This window comes from Nuphar pumila, chromosome 16 (genome assembly GCF_984573655.1).
Source record: "Nuphar pumila chromosome 16, dmNupPumi1.hap1.1, whole genome shotgun sequence".
NCBI lineage: Eukaryota > Viridiplantae > Streptophyta > Magnoliopsida > Nymphaeales > Nymphaeaceae > Nuphar > Nuphar pumila.
Window position 1 is genome coordinate 38,024,199 of NC_143264.1, and position 21,295 is coordinate 38,045,493.

Here is a 21,295-nt window from a genome sequence, read left to right on the forward strand (position 1 = left end):
CTCGCCTCCGTTTTGAAATACTTGCAGAAAAAATGGAGAGATAGGATTTGCTCGTCGGTACAAGGTTCGACCGTTCCTGGCGCCTTTACCAGGGGTAATCGAACCAAGGATCGAATTTATGCCTTTTGCTTTTCTTAAATATTATTTAAGAATTTATTCTAAGTCTAAGAATGCACAAAGAATCATGCTTGTGAAAATGTGAATGCAAAGATGTATGCTTTTGAGAAGAAATATTTTTAGAACTTTTGGATTTATTTAAGTGATCTTGAAATGAATTTGAGAACATTTGTGAAGAAACGGTTTTTGAAAGTTGAAGATGGACTTGAAGAAGTTAGATTTTCTAACTTAGATTTAGAATAAATTTTGAGTTTTAAAATAATCAAAGATTGAGATGAACCTGAATTTGAAGAAGGGAGTTTAGAAAATTGAAAGTTGAATATGGACTTCAAAAATGGAGTTTAGAATTGAAAGTCAAGATGGAATTTGAAAATAGAGTGGAATTCTAGATTTAAAGTTTGAAATCAGAATGAAAGTTGGATGTGATTTAAGAAATCTAGATGGGATTTGGAATTGGATTTTGAAATATGGAACTCAAAAAAAACATGGATTTGGACTTGAAGTCTGGAATTTGAGATAGTATCTGAAATTTGGATTGGATTGGAAATCCGTATGGAATTTAGAAATGGAATTGGACTTGAGAAATCCAAAATGATTTTGAGAATGGAATTGAATTTGAAATCAGGATTTCAAGATGGAATTTGGATTTGAAAATCTGAATCCAAGGTGGAATTAGATTTGAAGTCTAGAATCCAAGATAGAGTTGAATTCGAAATCTGGAATCCTAAATGGAGTTGGATCCAAAGTTTGGATTTTTGAATATGTATTTGGATTTAAAGATCTAAATTGATTTTCGATTTGGATCTTAAAAGATCCAAGTTGGATTTAAAAGTGGAAAATCGGATTTTGAGAAATCCGGAATTGAATTTGAGGATCCATATTGAATCTGAATTGGTTTTGAGAAATCCCCATGGAATTTGAAGATAGGATTGGATTTTGAGGAAATCCATATGTAACTTAGAATTAGATTTTAGAGATCCTAGATCAATTTTTGAAATTGGAAAGAAGGATAGAGAATGAAACTTGAATTTCGAAATCAGGAGATGAATCTGAAAATTTCAAAGTTGAATTGAACTTTGAAATTAAATTGAATTTGAACTTAAACCTTGAATCTAGAAATGAATTTGGAATTTCAAAGTTGAATTGAACTCTGAAATTTGATTTGAATTGGAAATTGAATTTTTAAATTTCAAAGTTAAATTGAACTTTGAAATTGGGATATTGAATTTTGAATTTTAAAAAATAGAAATGAGAATATGAAGATGAATTTGAATTTATGAATAAGGGTTGAAGATTGGTTTGAGAAATGAAGAAAGTATTTGAAGAATTGTCTCAAAATCACTTGATTTTTGAAAAAAAATTAAAATAATTTGAAAATATGATGTAATTCTATCCTAAATAATAAAATGAATTAAAGAATTTGAAATTGAATTTAAAAAAGCATATTTCATTCTTCAAGTGAATTAAAATAAGATTTGAGAATATAATACATCTCTGACTATGGTCATAAAATGTATTATATAATAATCATATTTAAATTCAAGTGAAGAATAAAACACATTTTTTGTGTCTTTATAGAGTTTAAAATGAAATTAACTCTCAATATATCCTGACTATGGTCATTGATATATATCTTGAGTTAATTTTAAGTTAAACTCTAATAAAGGAAAAAAATTATTTGAAAATATGATGATTTTTGAAAAGAGATCCAGTGTGGATCTAGTGTTATTCTATAAAAGATGAAAACCATAAGTTTTGTTCACACCTTGACTATGGTCATTGATGCAAATCATCAACTTAGGATTTAATCACCTTTTATAAAATGATGCATGTGCCATTCGTGTTCCCATTTGTGAAATTTTGCAATAGAAGAGGGAAATGATGTGAAAACAAGCAATTTCTAAGATATGTATGCTCAGACATTCTAATCTAGTGCAAGGAATGTAAATTCTCATTATATCTAGCTATTACATTTCTGAAATTGAAATTACAATTCTAATCTAAGAAGGAATTTTAACATTTTGCATGGGTTTCCAAAAAAAATAGGGTTAATACAAAGCAAAGCATAAAAAAAAACCAGAGATCACATTAAGACTAGAATGTATGTAATGATATAGGGAGGTTGGTGAGGAAACATATAGGAAAATGCATATGCTATACATTATGATGAGAAAACATGTGTTGGAGTATGAGAAAATTGCAGCTGCAATAAAGAGGTGGAATGTGGTGAAGGAAGTGTGAGTGGCACAGGCATATGCAGTAGTAGGAAATGTTATGTAGCAAGGTATATGGCTACTATTGTAGCTGCAGCAGGCACAAGAGATGGTGGCTGGTGGTATTGGCAAGTGGTTGGTGAAGTGTAATAGCACACAGGAAGTGGTGCAGTGCATAGGATACATAATGGAGGTGGGTGCAGCCAGTGAAGGTATCATGTGCTGTAGGGTGCTGTAGAGAAAGATGGGGTTAGTGGTATATAGTTGTAGAAGGGAATGGATGCAGGTGGACAGGTGGACATTTGAAGTGTGGAAGAGTTGAACGTAGGTATGCTGAAGGTGAAGGGTGCTGACGGTAAATATGTTGTGCTGGGTTGTGTAATGAAAGGGATTCTTCAGCGATTTGGTTTAAATCTCTTCAGCCACATGTCCATATACTCGGGGCTGCCACGAGATACCTCTGAGGCCTCAAATGATAGAAAGTGTATCACTGCACCATGTGTATATGCCCCATCAATGAAACTGGAGTTCAAACCATGTTCCAAAATTGCATGTATTCACTTTCCAGTCCAGCTTGATTACTTGATTGAGTACTTGTGAATAATGAATCCAACCTATGTTATACAAGCTCATCGCCTCCCAACAAGTACTTCTACTAATTGGTTTTCTCATATTAAATCTCTATATACAACCATTCTTCAGACATACCTTGAGTGGCCTATATAATCGAGGAGCTGAAAGTCTCTATAATGTTATATGCACAGGTGACATAATATGAAGGGAGGAGTGGATGGGGTGAATAGTGGGTGTTGTATACAGGTAAGTATTATTGTTATGAAGGCAACAAATAGTGACTGAAGATGACACGAATAGACAGTAAAGGTGCAAAGAGGCTGGTGTGCATGTATGGAGAGTGTTGGCAGTTGGGATACGGGGATTTAGTGCAGTAGAAATTCTTCTTCTGCAAAACACCTTCTGTTGTTGGGAAAATGTTTGGTGTTTGTTGTAGGTGAGTGATGGAGATAGGGGAACTGGAAGTAGCTGGGTCATTTTGAAGAAGTTGATTATAGGATACTGATAATGTCATCTCAAGCAACATTATATCTACCAATTTACAGAAGTTATTGTTTTGTAAACAAGAACAAACATATATCAAACCCAACTGAGGACATATACAGACGTATTGATATGGAAAATAGGCAGAAAAGAAAGCAAAATCAGATATAATTACAGCAAATTCACATTGTCCAACAGAAGATATCACCGGATAACATAATGAACAAACGAATCAAGTAAATTCAAGCTCGTGTCTGCAATTCTCCAAGTAATTAACTCATAACAAAATCTAACAAATATATAAACATAACCAACACATCAACTATCAAAAGTATCGCCCCAATGTTCAAGTGATTAGATGCAAGACAAAGGAAACCCATAAAGACATAACTCATTCAAGGCATTTAACAAGGAGAGAATCACTGTATACAATGCCTGATCAGATGCTGATCAACCATGTATTTTCTGAGGCAGAGCTGGCATTTAAGCTGTCAGGCAATCTCTATTGCCAAAGTGTAAGTGGCAAAGTAGAATTTCATGTTTTAACAAGATTTAGGAAATAGATTTTACATTATTCCTAAGCCTAAACCTATACCATAGTAAGAGTTCAAGCAACAAGAGTATAGGTTTATGACATAATGAAGCACAAGCCTACACCGTAATGGGCTATATACCCTGGTAACATATCTCATATCAAATGCTAATGAAAAGCATAATAAAAAAAATAAAAAGAAAAAGAATGATCCTATGGATGATTGAACAACGAATGGGATTGTAAATTAAAACAGAACATCTTCTTTAACAGGGGAATTCAACATCAGTGAGACGGCTTTTAAAGTAAATCGGGGAATTCCAACCATCGAAATTCCCCAGTGGGATTAGAGAGAGTGTTCCAGTGACACAATTTTGGTTTCCGATCAACAGCTTACGAAGGATGCAAGATGTAAGTTCAAATGCTAATCGGCGCAGGGCTATGTGCTCAGCAAGCCCAGTTCAGATGCTAGATCCCTCCACAGCTCTGATCTGGATTTCAGATCACCAGTTGCTGCCATGGAACGCCGATATTGGACTTCACAGTATGAACATGGGGGTGATTGTTGCAAAAGTTGAACTTACAGTGAAACCAAATACAAAGCAGATGGATTTCACTGTGAGTTAGATCTAGACGAAAACTGGACTATGCTGATGGCTAAAGGAGGCCGATCAGATCGATGAAAGAAACGTCCAAATACAATCAGAAAAAGGGATACAGAAAGTGAGAAAGAGAAAAAGAAAAAGAAAAAGGGAAAAAGAAAAGAACGAAAATTAGTAATAAATGGCAGAATGAAGATAAATTGTTGGAATATGAAATTCCATTTGCTATTGTAGCAGGTGGATCGATCCTGCTATATGTAGGTTGATCTCACCCCTTTTGTGTCTTGGTGAAAGGAAACAAGAGAACTAAGATGACAAAATGAAATTTCTATGAAAGATTAAAAGGAAGGAAACTCGGAAAGGAAAACTTTAATAAAGAATGATGTAAAACTGGAAAGGAGATAAACAATATAAAAGAGAAGGGAAGAAGATGGGTTACCTACCGTAATTTGATGGAAGATCTGATCATAGAAGGACAGAGTTGATCTTTCGATGCTCTCTGCGATCGTGGCCTATACTCCGATTGGGAGGGAAGAGGCGCTTTTGTATAAAGCTGCAGAGGGCTGACCACCTTCAGATGATTAAAGAAGAAAGGAAGAAAAGAAGAAGAAGAGAAGCGTCGATATGGCGATGGCGGGGTGAAGAGCGATGTTGAAGGCTTCCCCTTCGTGCCCCTTTTAAAGAGGGGGAAGAAGGATTGGGAGAGATGATGCAGTTGGAGATGAACGGGTGAGGGAGAGGATCAAGGCGATGCCCTCCATCGCCCCTCCCTGCGGTTCCTTGCAACGTTAGGCCGTTGGGGATTTTTTGAAATAGGCCCCTTGATTTTCATGAAATTTCAAAAGGTGGTCTTTTTAAAAAGTTTTCAAAAAGGGTGCGTAAAACCACTTTCTGGAATTCATTTTTAGGTTTTTGACATAAAATCTTTAAAAGTATTGGAGAGATGTGAGGTTTTCTTAGAAAATGGGATCCAAACGGGGTTTTGAAGTATTTTTTACCAAAAAAATTTTGCTTTAAAAACTTTTAAGATTTTTCTAAAATGATGTTTCTGAGAAAAACACCCGATTTATCTCAGAAAATGAATTCCAAAATGGATCTGGATCCAAGATTTTCAGAAAATGTTGGGTTTGGATCTCAATTTTGAGATCGAATCCAGATAAAATGCTCGAGAAAATTCAAAGGATTGATTTTTTTTATTTTCTGAAGAATACGAGATCCGGAATCAGAATGGGATCCGGATATCTGATCTGGATCAGAAATTGGGTCAGATATGAAAATTGAGTATGGATTCCAGTGAATCCGAGAAATAAATGGAAATTTATCACAGATTAACCCAATTTTTTTCAGAAGATGGAGGTCAGGGGCAAAAATGGATTTTTTGGATTTTTTTGAAAATTTGGGGTGTTCACAGTATGCAAATTACACCCTCTCCCATGCTTGAATGACACTATCCTCAGTGGCACTCCCCCATGCTTGCATGAAACTAAGTGAATGCATATGAGAACAAAAATGGCTGGGAGAAAAGGGGTAGAAGTCACCTGATCCACATTGTGGAACCTTACATGATATGGCATGTGAATGGTTCTGCAGAGGTTCCACCTGTCTCAACATTTGCAAATCATAAAAATATACAAAAAATACAATGCATACATGCTCTATCATTCACACTCACGAAAGAAGAAAACTTACAGAAAACTACTAAGGCTACTAATATACATCACAAATATGGGTTGTCTTTCATAAAGCGCTAAGTTTTACATCCTCATCCAGATGGATCTCTGAAGACCCTCCATTGTCCATGAGATCAATGGACGTGAAGTCATGCTCAATCAGAGGCTCTAAAGAAAAGAGTGTTATCTATGACACTGCGCACTATGTGTCCTCCAACTTCACCCCTAAGGACCCTATGATGACTCTGAAACCAGAAAGGAAAGAGCATAGCCTCCACGTGGAGACTAGTCTCAAATGATGGTGAGTTATAAATTGAACAACTATCAAGACATGCATCCAATTGTAGATCAGATTGCTTCCCTATGATGTCTGTCACCTGAAAGCAGTCGTCATATCCTGTCACTCTATTGGTAGGATCAAAGATATGGAAGCGCAAACGCTTGTAGTCAAAAGAAACCTCCATCTCCTCAGTATGACAATCTATACGAGCATGGGCAGTGACCAAGAATGATCTGCCCAGAATGATGGGGATCTGGTGAGCGACATCAGTGCCCTCCATGTCCAGTATAAGAAAATCGATAGGAAAGTAAAAGTCCCCAACCTTGATTAACACATCTTTCAAGATTCCTCGCAGATGCTTGGTAGACTTGTCAGCCAACTACAAGACAATAGTCGTGGGCTTCAGATCCCCAATCCCAAAAGTGACATACAGGGAACCGACAAAATGTTCATGCTAGCCTCAAGATTGAGCAATGCACGCTCGATGGTCTTGTTCCCTATGACACAAGAGATGATCGGTGCCCCAGGATCTTTGAGCTTGGGTGGAGCTTGGTGCCGAAACACGGAGCTTAGTTGCTTAGTCAAGAAGATCATTTTGGGCAATGACCTCGATTTTCTCTTCTGCATGCAAAGTTCTTTGAGGAACTTTGCATAAACAGGCACTTGTTGGATGGCCTCAAGCAGGGGGATGTTTATGTGAACCTGCTTGAACATGTCAAGCATCTCGTGCATGTGTGCCCCCTGCTTGCCAAAATCAATCAGTTTGGCCAAGGCCTGAGGAAAAGGGGCTCGAGGGATATACGAAGAAGGCATAGGCCGTGGGCCTTGCCCGTTCTCCTTGGGCCTAGTGGAGGAGATCGACTGGTCAATAGGTGTGACAGTAGTCTCGTCAGTCAACTTCTGAGTAGGGTGGATTGCATTCCCACTCTGAAGGGTCATAACAGAGTTGGTCTGCTCTTGGTGGGACTCTATAAGGTGTAGGTCGTGATACACGGGTTCCTTCCCCTTCGAGTTGACGACAGACTCACTCGAGAGGCTCCCCTCGCTTCACCTGCTCAAGGTCTCAGTCAACTATCTCATTTGGGTCTCTAGCTTTGCTATCGACTGCATGTGAGAATTGAGGTTGACCTTAATGTCAGAAAAGGCCTTGAGCAGCTTCTCCTGAAAAGATGTGCTCAATGTAGGCTCTTGCAAAGAAGGCAAACTAAGCTGGGGATGGGCCTATGGAAAAGTGGAACGCGGGTAACCTTGTGGGAGGTTACCCTGTTTGTATTGTGTCTGAGGAGGCATGTGGGATGGCTCTTGTGGATTTTTCCACGCAAAGTTGAGATGATTTCGCCATCACGGGTTATAGGTAGGTGCATAAAGGTCGTGCACCATTCTGACGAAACCTTGGACAACATTCACTTACTCTTGAACGAATTCAGGATAGAGTGGTGTTGTCGGACACTCAGAAACAAGGTGTGCAGGGCTAGCACATAGCTCTCACACTTTTCCTACTTGATTTAATGAAGTTGGGTTGGCCAGTAATTGATCAACTTTCCTGGTGAACTGGTCTACTTTGATTTGCAGATCATGTTTGAACCCAACTTCATAAATCTCTCCCTTCTTAGGATCACTAGGAACAGTTGTGGTACTATCAACATGTGAGGACAAAGCATGATGCATGATATTTTTGCTCAATGTGTCAAATAATGTCCATGCCTCATCCTCGCTTTTGAGTATGAACGTGCCCCCACACGAAGAGTCAATCATGTGCATGTCCTTCTCGGTCAGGCTATCGTAAAAGCACTGCACCAGTTGCCAATGGGGCACCTAGTGGTGGGGGTACTTCTGGAGAAGATCTTTCATCCTCTCCCAGGTCTCATGGAACTGTTCTCTCTCAATCTAAGAGAAACTGGTAATGACATTATAAAACTAGTTCATCTTACCAATTATAAAATACTTCTTGAGGAACCCATGCTACATGCGTTCCCAAGTGGTATTCTGAATAGTATTGGGAACCTTCAGTCAGTGCTTGGCTTTGTCCTTGAAGGAGAACAGGAACAACGTCAACCTCAAGGCATCATCTTCAAAATTATTGATCTGCACCATAGAGTAGATCGCGAGGAACTCGTCGAGATAATGGTAGGGGTCTTCGTTGTTCAGGCCATAGAAAGATGGGAGCATTTGGAATATGTTGGCCTTAATCACAAACTGAGGTGCTCCTACAACGGGTCTCAGAATGCAGGAGACAGGGCTATAAGCATTGGGAGTGAAGTACTCCCTCAGAGGATGGGTCAACTGCTGATACTCATCCATGGGGCCGGATCTGCAGGCTCTCCTAATAAGGGACTCAGGGTCCTTAACTAACTCAGCATGCTCGGGGTGAAGCGAGTGTGGCCCTTGCATGCACATGAGGGTAGACCGATGTAGCAACCGTCCTAAGACACTGATTTTCTACCTACTTAACGTGCAGTGCGGCCAAACCACAACAAACCACAAAGCAGGTAAAAGAAAAGACTGGAAAGCAATAAATAAACAAGCACCACACACTTGCACCCACATATATTCTGTGAAAAGTAAGCTATGAGCACGATACCAATCATGCACAGTCACTTCTAAGGGTATCCTAATAAGTGAGTTGTGCAAAAAAGGTAAGCTGGTATCTAGGGTGTGCAAACACGTGGTTCTAAGCCTAAGTATGGAAAGAAAACTAAACAATCCAAAATATGAAGTGGGAATTAAACTAAGCAACCTAAACAATAAACAAAAAGTAAACTAGCAACCTACAAAACATGAACAACGAATGACAATAACGTGAATACTCGTATAATTCATCGTTCCCTAGCAACGATGCCAAAAAATTGATGCAACTTTTTCAATAAAGCATTTTAAAAATATATTTTCAATAAAATCATTTATGCAAACCGTGCATCAAATCATAAAAACCGGCTCGCACGAGTGGTGGAGTCCGAGTCGAACTCAGGGAATGAGAAATACTTTGTATTCGAGCACATAATCTAAACAAAACTTTATTGCCTTAACAAATAAAAGATTAAATAATTAAGATAATGTTGCCTTTGCAAAGGGCTTAAAAAATAAATAAAGTGATTGAATGAATAAATGAAATTCTAATCTAAAAAGAAAAGAAAAAGAGTCATCAGTGCTTGAGGCTTTTGTAGTCTTGAGACTTGATTCGCTTCCCTTTATCCTTCCCTCTTTGTACACTTTTTTATGGTTTGATAAATCAAAGGGAGAGTGCTGCCCTGAGGGGCTTGAAGGGCCTGAAGAGACCACAGAAGGCACTTCAAGGATACGAAAAGGGGCTCATTGCATGTCCAAACGCTTCTCTACAAGAACGAAAACACAAAACACGAAAATAAGAAATGAAACTACGAGAAAATCACAGGTAAATATGAGGAAAATCATAAAAACATGAATATGATTGACATAAACTAAACTAATAACATAAACTAACTATGAACTACTTGTAACAACCTAACACTAAAAGACAAAATAGTAAAACAACCTAACTAACTAAAATTCAACCAATGTAACAAAATAATACTTAATTTAACTAACTAATCAAGAAACTAACTTGCTAACAAACTATTGATAATCTAAACTAAATTATCATGCACTATATGTTGTATGGTAATTCAAAATAAATTAACTTACTTAACAAAAAAATCTAGAGCTAATGTTATCTAAGTAATGGACTCAAGGAACAAGAATCGACTGTTACTATTTTAACAAAACTAACTATGCAAGACCAATAAAAAAAAATCTGAACAAAGCTAATTAAATAACGTGAAGTAGTTTTAAACTAAATAACGGAATTACACAGAAATCATCTACTACAAAGCATGCCTAAACGAAAGTAATGCTAAACTATTCTAAGAAACCGATAATTGATAAAAAGGGAAACTTAGCTAAACTATTTTATTCTAATCTAAACAATTAAAATGCTAAGCTAAAAAATTAATTCTAATGATGCTAAATTAAATTCAAGACTATTCTAGTCAATGTAAAGCGAGATTTACGTGAATAAAAAATTTAGCTAATTAAAAATCAGAAATAACAATTACACTAAGCTAATTCGGCTATTTCTTAAATCTAATTTTAAAAAAATGATAATCACTAACTTGCGCTATTTTCTAAAGTAAGCACTAAAATTAAAATATGGAAGTAAAGTTAACATTAACTAATCTACCCTGATATTGAAAACAACCGATTCAAATCTACTTGGCGTCAAAACCGATTTTCAAAAAAAATGAAAAAAAAAAACTAATCGGCTAATGAAAAACAAATTCTAATTACTGGATCCAAAAACAATAACAAATAAAAACATGCTACAGACTTTCCTAAACTAAATCTAATCCTACACTAATCTAAAACTAATCACAAATCAAAAAAACAAAATATAAAACCTATATTAAAACTAACGATTTACCTAAATCAAGATTTTTCAATGCTTAAATCAAGAAAATGGCTTACCTATATCAAAACAAAATATATTTTTATCTTTTTATTTTTCAGATGAAAGATATGAAGTAAAATAGATTACATATAAAGATGATGCAATGATCTAACAAAACTACATGTGATGCTATGCTTTATGCGATGCAAAACCTAAAACTATTGTGAAACGAGAGAGAAAGAAGCAAACCTGACGATCCGCTTCCGACGGATTGGATGAAAAGAGAAGATGGTTAATCCCTACTGAACGCATGCCTCCTCAATGAAAAGAAAGGTTGCCGATGATGGATTGGATGAGAAGAGAAGAAGAAGAGAGAGGGAGAAATCGGCAAGGATCAAAAACAAGGGAGAGAGAGGAGAGAGAGGGAGCAAAGGGAGGCATTTTCTCTAGAGGAAAAAATGTCCCATCTTGCTCAAAAAATCCTATTTATAATGAATTAATTAGGTTAAATAGAACTTTTCAAAAGAGTCCAAAGATTTTTTATAATTTCCAAAAAAGGGTCTCTTATGAAAAATATGTTTCTCTAAAAATCAAAACTTCCTAAAATAATTAAAATTAGCTAATTACAACCTAATCTAACTAAACTATTATTAAGAACATTCTAAAACTAATAAAAACACTAAAAACGCAGGGCAACCTTTGAAATACACGATTTTCTGATAATTTCTATGTCAATGCGGTTTCTCGAAAGCAATGATAAAAATGGGGTTTTTAAATAATTTTATCATGGATCATGCATAACTAAAGATGAATAAGATGTAAAATATATGCATGATCAGTCTTTCAACTGGTCAAGATAGAGAATCAGAGACCTAATGTTATCATTTCAAAATTTTACTTTTGTAAGTCAAACTGACCTTTGAAAAAGTTTTGAAAATAAGTCGCCTCCATTTTGAAAATATGGGAAAATTGAGAGATTGGGACTCGCCTGTCGGTATGAGGTTCAATAGTTCCTGGTGCCGTAACCAGAGGTAATTGAACCATGGATCAATCGTGTGGCCAGGTAAAAATAGGTGGGGTTGTTTTGGAAAAATAATCAGCATACAAGAAAACAGAAGGCTCTAATGACCTAAAGAAATAAAGTTTTGAAAAATTATGAAAAGCAAACAATGTTTTCAATCAGATCCTCGATTGAGGAGAATTGTATGAGACCTAAGTCTATGTGAGAATGAATAATGTCTCCTCAATCAGTTCTACCAGACCTTGCCTAAGTCTACATGCAATCCATGCCAGCTGGGTTTGATACTAGGCTCCTAGGTTCACATGAAATAGAGCTGACAATGTAGAACACAGTTTTGACTAGTTGAATAAAGCAAAGCACAAGGTTGATTCGACGAAGATAGGTCCCATCACGATCGTCAAACCTGTTCTTTCGTTGAATCTGCCCCTTTCGACTTGTTGTCCTGTTGAACCTTTCCTTGGGCGATTTTGATGTGTTTCCTGATGGTTTTGCCCTTAGTCTTCTTCTGGGATGGCACCTTTCCTGAGCTAGCCTCAGCTTGCTCTGATTGCATATTGACCATCATTTCTTGGAATAACTCATACATGGTAGGATCGATGTCATCAATGTCGTGCTGGCCCTATCCTCTGGCTAAACCTGAGGAACTCATCTTTTCTTCGTTGCTGATATCGCTGTCGCGCTGATATAGTGCAGTCTTCTTGCCTGATCTAGTTTGAACCATTCAACAATACTGATACTCTCTGTAAGACAAAGGGGATGATCAGAATGAGGGAAAATTTTTTAGGGCAATAATTTGAATGAAAAGAATAGGAGGAAAATGATGAGTTCAGGTTGACAATTTTGAAAGGATATCCCATTATCAGGGATTGGGTCATTGCTAGAATTGTGATAATTGCATTGTTACTCTGACGAAGGAAGTACACAACTAAGGTAAGCCTAAAAGGAAAGGTGGGCGGATAATTTTCCACTGCAATAATCAGAGAATTCACTGGAAAATACAAGGAAAATAAGGTGAAGAGAACAGATAACAGGATTGAAATCCAGAAGAAAAATACATGATTTTTCTGAAAAATTGCAGGCAGGATCAAAATAAGGCTGGAATTTCGAGATACAGAAGAAAGAAAGGAAAAAGAAAAATCGCCTAAAGTTTTGAAGAAAAATAAAGGATTTTTTTGAAAAATCATTCAGGGTTTTATAAAATTGTTGGAAAATATAAGAGAATAAAGGAAAAATAATTGAAAAATGACTAAAATACATTCACATCACATCCTGCATAAACAAGTATGCACATACAACATTTTCTAAAAGGTTGACTCTAAATGTACAAATTTTGAAATGGTTGTAGGACCCTAACCCTAACTTTAAAGCTCATATCATTTATGTTCAATCATGCCATGCCGATATACTCGAGCCGAGGCTCGATGTACGTGGTATAAAAACAAAATTTTTTGGTTCTAGGCTCATGTTTTCCAACATCCTTGAGTGTCTGCCGATATACTTTGGACTATGGCCCTCGGTATGTGACAGGAGGGGTCAACCCAAATAGGTGGTCCAATTGTGAGGCTTTGTCCCGAACTATGGTTCTAGAAGAAAGCTCAGTAACGTGGTGGCCAAGTAAAAATAAGTGGGGTTGTTTTGGAAAAATGATCAACATGCAAGAAAACAAAAGGCTCTAATGACCTAAAGAAATAGAGTTTTAAAAAATTATGAGCAGCAAACAATGTTTTCAATCAGATCCTAGATTGAGGAGGATTATATGAGACCTAAGTCTATGTGGGCATGAATAATGCCTCCTCAATCGGTCCTACCCGACCATGCCTAAGTCTACTTGCAATCTATGTCAGTTGGGTTTGATTCTAGGCTCCTAAGTTCACATGAAATAGAGCTGACATTGTAGAACACGATTTTGACCAGTTGAATAGAGCAATGCACAAGGTTGATCAGACGAAGACAAGTCTCATCACGGTCGCCAAACCTGTTATCATTGCAAAATTTTACTTTTGCAAGTCAAACTGACCTTTGAAAAAGTTTTGAAAATAACTCACCTCCGTTTTGAAAATATGGGAAATTTGAGAGATTGGGACTCGCCTGTCGGTACGAGGTTCAACCATTCCTGGCACCATAACCAGGGATAATTAAACCAAGGATCAATCGTGTGCTTTTCTTTGCTCAACTATCTAAATCGTTATTCTATTCCTAGATGCACAAAGAATCAGGCATATGCTATGAACTTTGGAAATTTTTTACTGCAAACATGATGTATGCTTGGAATATTTTGGAAATACTTGGAAAACACTTTTGAAGAAAGAAAAACTATTCTGAGAAAATCGATTTTTGAAGAAGAAAATCCTGATGCTTTTGAGAAAATCCATTTCTGAAGAAAACCCGAGTAGTTTTGAGAAAATTGACTTTTCTGAAATCAAATCAAAAGAGATGGGTGTGTGGCCCTATGAGCCTTTTTCATGATGCAATCTAAACCTAGATGATGTATAGATGCAGTTTGTGAAAATATTTTCTGAAGAATTTGAGAAAATCATTTGTAAAAATATTTTTGGGCCTTATAGAATTTAGATGAAATAAATTTGCTATATATCCTTGACTATGGTCACGAATATATATTGAATATATCTCATTTAATTCTAAATGAAAAAATACATGGAAAAGCTTTTAAAAATATGCAATGATTTCTGAAAATAGCCTAAGAGTGTAGGTCGTTTGTAACTTAAAGGAATATGATAAATCTGAGTATCATTTGTATTCTAACTATGGCCACAAATACGAACTTTACTGAGTTTATTAACTCCTTAGAAGTTGGTGCACGTGTCATTCATGTTGACTATTGTGAATTTGAAATATGTGCATGAATGACAAGCAATAGCAGTTATATATTAAAATCAAACTATATGTAAATGCAACCTAAGCTAAGCAAGAAGGAAATTTTCTTATTATAATATTACAATTACAATTTACATCAATAACTGAATAATAAACTGAAGAAAGAAAAATGTAAATAAAACAAAATTTAATCTTGAGCTTTTCTGCAAAAATTAGCAAACTTGTTAGTAGACAAATGTCAACTTTTCTAGATTTATTCAACAATATTTAGAAATTAATGGATTTATTCGGATATAAGCCTTTTTCTTGTGCTTCTCTGAAATAAAAATCATTAAATAACATAATGGATGATGCATAAATAAATGAATAATAAAAATAAATAAATTGAAAATTCAGAATTGAGAGGAAAATGACCAAAATACCCTTGAAATTAAGGTTATTTGCAAAACAGGGTTAAAAATAGGGTTTTTCAAAAAAGATTTTTGTAATACGCTTATTCTAGGGATCAAACGAATTCATAACGATGCCAAATCGAGTGGAGAGTACCCTAATATGATTATCAAGATGATCAAATTCAAAAATCATGAAAACCATGTATGAAAATAATAAAATATACAAAAAAGATGAAATTTGTTTGTGTTTCGATTGAATCAAAACTCCACGAACATCCTACTATTTATCAAATGACTAAGTAAACTATCAAATAACTTCCAAAAACTATGAAAATCGACATAGACACTTATAACAACCCTAAAAATAATATATAATCAAAAAATAAATTTTTGGGATTATTTTTTATATAAATATTAAATAAAAAAGACAAAATATATTATTTTACCTACTATTTTATACTTATCACGGTGTCAGACTTGAATGACATATCAAACGGTAATAAAAATTTATGAAATTTTACAAAAAGAAACTAGACAAATCAATAAAAATAACCCTTTTTACAGATCAGAAATATGATATTTGGTTAGGGATAAATCATTCCGGCAAGTTGTGTTTGATTTTGACCAACATATAACGGTTCACGAAAAGAATTTTCTTATTTTGGATAAAAGAAAAATATCAGACAGACTTAAAAAAATCACCAAAATCATACTGAAAAAACTACACATGCAGCGAACATAACACTTTTTACAGATCGAAGAGATCATCTCCGGTTAGGGAGAAATTGCTCCAGCAAGATGACCCAGGGTTTAAACAATACCTAACGGTTCCAGAAAAATAGGTTTTGGTTTTGGTTTAAAGAAAAATAGTAAACGATCGTTAAAAATTTTAAAAAATTCATAAAATAAATTAGACACTTTGACAATCATGCCTCTTTTTACGAATCTGAAATATGATCTTCAGTGAGGGAGATATGACCCCAAAAAGATGCTTCTGGGTTTGCACAGTGTTTTCCCAATTCAGAAGACAGATTCTGACTTGGATTTTTGAAAGCAGGGTTACAGAACTCAAAAACATCCAATTTTTTTTACTGAAAACCGTAGACAGATGCATGATTCTACCATAAAAATCAGATTTAAATAATGAATATAAACTAGTGAAGTAATAGCATTAACAGATGGCTAGAAATCAAGACTGTGAAACTAAAACCCTAGATAAAAAAGAAACCTAATTAAGCATGATAAAATTGATAAAACATGTAACTAATGCCATGAATCATGATTAAACGTATGAAAATAATGAAAATATGCATGAGCATGATGAAATAAAAATACAGAGAATCATGATCAAGAACTTGATTTAGCCATTAAAAGAGGGATTTGATCCATAGAGGGATCAAATCTTGTTCTTTTTTAGGGCATTAACAAAATAAATATGATCTAAGCATTTCTAATGGATTAAAAACGTGTAAATATCTATAAACACTCAACTGATCATCATTTTGAACCATAAATATGGGTTCTTGAAAGAAAAAGAAGGAAAAGGATGAACAAAAGGGGGCGGCAATGGTAGGTTTAATGAAAAAAATAATAAAAGAAAAGAAGAAGAAGACCTTACCTTGGAGCTTCAATGGAAAAAGGAGCTGGAGGAAGAGGAAGGGCTGCTAGAGAGAGAGAAAGAGCATGTGAGAACATGAGGGTCGGCCTCCCTATGAGTCCCCTTTTATAGATTTTTTTTTTACTTTAGGTTTAGAGAGTTTCGATTTTGTCGAAACTCTCTTAATTAATTAAGAGATAAGCTAAAAAAGGGGGGGGGGGGGATTTTCCTTGGAGAGTTCTAACCTAAAAAAAACTCTAACTAATTAGACCTAATTGACTCCTAAATAAATTCTAAAATTTCTTAAATGTGGCACCACCTATGTGGGCCCACATTTGTTTTTTTTCTAAACCCTAAATAGAGGTTAAAAACAAGGCTAAAATGCTAAAACAAAAATAGAGTTTTTAAATCAATTAGATTTTGACTTTTCAAACTTTAACTTAATTAAAACTCTAACTAAACCTAAACTAACTTAAATACCTCCAAATGTGGCGCCACCTAATGTGGACCCCATTTGGTTTTCAAAAATGATTTTAAAAGAGGGGAAAATAAAGGGGTTAAAAACAAGATTTTCAAAAAGCTTTTAAAAGACACCAATATTCACTAAAAATTTTGTATTTTTGAAATAAGTAAAACATGGAAATAAAATAAAATTGAATAAAGATGGAAAAATTAGGGGTTGGTGCCCCTGCAGGATGGGCCCCACTTGAAGAAAATTGAGAAAATTGGAAGTTGAATTAAAAATCAAGTTTAAAATGAATCCAAATCATTTTTCTAAGGAGAATACTTTGAAATAAAGGAATGTAAAGCCCTGAGGGTTGGCCAAATGGAAAAAAATTGGTTTTAAAACCTAGGTTTTTTAAATTGATTTCGAAAGAAAGGTTTTAAAATCGAGTCTGGATTTGATATTTTGAAAATAAGAGTGTTGGATCTCGAAAATGATATGAAATGATATGAAATGACACAAAATAATATGGAATGACATGCAATGTTATGTGAAATGCAAACCCTAGATAAGGTATTTGAAGTCCCGACCAGGCTCCTGGCAGAGAAGGAATTAAAAATTCTTGTATGAGGATAGAAATTGATAATTGAATATCAGATCTGACATTGGATCTGATCCAAATATGATATGGATATTGGATATAGTTAAAATTTCAGAAAAAGAATTAATCTGAGCCCAGATCGGTAGTTGTACCAGCTTGAAAAATTGATATAATCGATGTTCTGGATAAAATGACTTGAGAAATGATTTTGCCCCTACATGGAAAAGAGTGACACTGAAAAGATGAGGTTTGAACTGAATTGAACTGGTTTCTAGGGTTTTTAAACTTGAATGAACAAAAAATACATTGACTCGACTAAGCTCCTAGACTGAATGATCGATAAATGACCCAATTCTCAGAGAAATGGTGAGAAATAAACACTGGAATGAAGTGGGTGACAAGAATGTACTGGGTTTGAGCTGGAATGAAGGTTCGTTATACTGAGATGAACTAAATCTGAAGCTCAAACACTAGCTGGACTTACTGGACTTAGCTCAATTTTAGCTAAAATGAGTCGAAGTGAGCTAAAATAGACTCCAAGATTATGGGAATGAAATATGAACTGGAATCGAATCACTTGAACTCCTGGTGAGCTCAAGTTAGACACAGGGGAATAGGATTGACTGGAATTAACTGACCCAGGAATAATTGGCTAGAATTTGAGCTAGAAATGAGCTCATTTCTTAGAAAATTGATCAATTTTAGCTTAAATGGTCAGAAATGAATAGGATTCAATCATCGTCAGCTCAGGGGAGCTAGAAATGACTGACATTCTAACTGTTATGAACTTAAAAATGAGCTTGATTAGGTTTAACTAATGAGGGTCTAAGGTGACTTAGGGGTAAAATGATAATTTTACTAATAAAAGGGGTGAAATGATACCTAAATTAGGACAGACCTAGGGGTAGACTGGCCTAAGGGGATTGGCATCTGTTAAAAGGGGGTGTATGAGAACGAATGATGAAATTTTGAGGTGTTTACACCTGGCAGCATGATGTAGTCAATTGAGATTCTACAGTGGAAGTAGGAAGACATTACCATGGATTTTGTGGTAGGTCTACCCAGGACACGCCAACAGTATGACACCATTTGGATGATTGTGGATTGCCTTACGAAGTTGGCACACTTTCTATCGACCAGGGTGAATCAGATACTGGAGAGTTTGGTCGATTTGTACATAGAAAAGATCGTCAGGTTACACGGAGTACCTGTTTCGATCATCTCAAACAGAGATCCGAGATTTACGTTGAAGTTTTGGAGCAACTTCAGAAAGCTTTGGGAACAAAGCTTAAGTTTAGTATGGTGTTTCACCCGCGGATAGACGGACAGTCGGAGAGGACTATCCAAATATTGGAGGACATGCTACGGTCATGTGCACTAGAGTGAAAAGGTAATTGGATTAAACATCTAAAGTTGGTCGAGTCTGCCTACAATAACAATTACCATTCGAGTATCGGCATGGTTCTTTACGAGGCTTTGTACGGGCGACCCTATAGGTCCTCTGTTTGTTGGAGCGAGGTTGGTAATCGAGACATTAAATCACCCATAGTTTTGTAGTATTACACAGATCAGATGCAGTTGATTTGTAAGAGACTTTTGACCGCTCAGAGCTGTCAAAAGAGCTATGTAGATCCGAAGCGTCGAAAGGTTTCATTCGAGGTGGGAGACCACGTATTTGTCAGAATATTGCCGATGAAGAGTATGTTTCAGTTTGGCAAGAAAGGAAAGTTGAGTTTGAGGTACGTAGGACCTTTACTCATCCTCGAGATGATAGGAGGTGCAGCTTATAGATTGGCACTTCTCCTTCAGTTCTTAGACATCCATGATGTTTTTCATGTGTCGATGTTAAGAAAGTATGTGTCAGACCCTGCAGATATTATTCAATACAATGAGGTCGAGGTTCAGAAAGATCTCACATTTGAGGAGCGTCTGATAGAGATAGTGGATATAAGAGAGCAGATGCTACGACATAAGATGATCCCGCTCGTGAAAGTATGATGGCAGCACCATGGGCTCGAAGAGTGTACTTGGGAGCCCGAGGCGGATATGAGAGCAAAATATCCATACTTGTTCGGTACATAACCCTAACCAATTTTTTAGGACGAATTTTTTTTAAGGGGGGTTGGATGTAATGCCTGCAATTTTTTCAAAGCTTTTACTTGAATTTTCATATTTTCAGATAAATCAAAATATTAAAATTGGTAGACAAGGTGTTTAGAGGGTTTGTAAGGTTTAGAGAGAGCATTAAAATGATAAAAAAATAAATTCTACATGCCTAGGGTCTCACTGACCCTATGGAGCTCGAATTTTTTAGAGATAAATTCTGAGAAATTTGAATTAATCCTTAAAAGAATAATTGAAATAAATAATTTATTTATGTGGTGAATTCAAAAATGTATTAATAAAATCTAATTAGGGGTAGATTTAATTAAATTTCATATAGTAGCATTTCATGTGAATTTACAATTCCATTTATGAAATATTTCATTTGAATTAATTTGCATTTAAGTGGAATTTCATTTAGTGGAATGGAATCCAAAAATTAGCTACATTTCATAAAATGATAGGAGTCCATAGGTGGGCCATCCCATCTTATGTGGCATTCTAATTTAAAGTTTAAAATGATAAAAATAAAATAAACTTTAAATTGGTGTTAAAATGAAACTTACAAAAAACCAAAATAAAGAAGGAAAAAGTCAAAACTTATCATTTTCAAAAGTCAACCCCATAAGGGGGTGGTGCCAACCTTAGAGGACTCTAGAAGGGTCCAGCAAAGTCTGGACCAATGGAAAAAAAGGGAAAGAAAGAAAGAAAAAGAAAAAAATTTGATAATAAATAATGAAAAAAAAGAGGAAGTGGCATGGCAATCAACTTACCATTTCAAATTTTATAAAGGAGTTCAACCCATGGAGGTCGACCAGCCCTTATGGGAATACATACAATATAGTATGTAATATATATACTAAAATATATATTGTAACCTATGCTAACTAGAAAAAAAGAAAGAAAAGAAAAGGTTAACTTGCTTTCCAAGCAAGCAAGTTGCCAAATTTAAATTTTGGAAAGGTTGGCTCCCATAGGGGGGTCGACCAATGTGAACACCCCAAATTTTTTTAAATCTTGTAAATATCCCCTCTTTTCCTCTGACCCCCATTTTCTGAGAAAATTGAGTCAATTTCAATATAAATTTTATTATGAAACAGAAATAAACACAAGAAATTAAAATGCAGATGAAGAGTTATCTGTAAACAACCAACCCTTTTCTTTTAAGCATAAGATACAATACTATAGTATATAAAATATATATTACATGGTATTACAAGCTATACTAAAAGAAAATTAAAATAAAATACATATATAAAGGAAATTCTAGAAAAAGGAGAATAGGAAAGAAAATGGCTTGATATATAGAAAGGGGCCTTGATTTGGATCAAGGGCTAGGATCAATTCCATCCCTTGACCCAAACCCTAAACTCTATTTAAAGAGAGGAGGGGCTCAACCCCCCCCCCCCCCCCCCCCCCCCATTTTTGC

The 21,295-nt window shown here is 35.5% G+C and overlaps 1 protein-coding gene across 1 annotated transcript; it reads left to right on the forward strand.

Moving 5' to 3' along the window:
• The first annotated feature begins 19,455 nt into the window (after positions 1-19,455).
• On the forward strand, positions 19,456-19,761 carry LOC149813187 (uncharacterized). The gene has a single exon (XM_089991074.1). The coding sequence runs from the start codon at positions 19,456-19,458 to the stop codon at positions 19,759-19,761; it is 306 nt and encodes a 101-aa protein (XP_089847200.1).
• Positions 19,762-21,295: the final 1,534 nt, after the last annotated feature.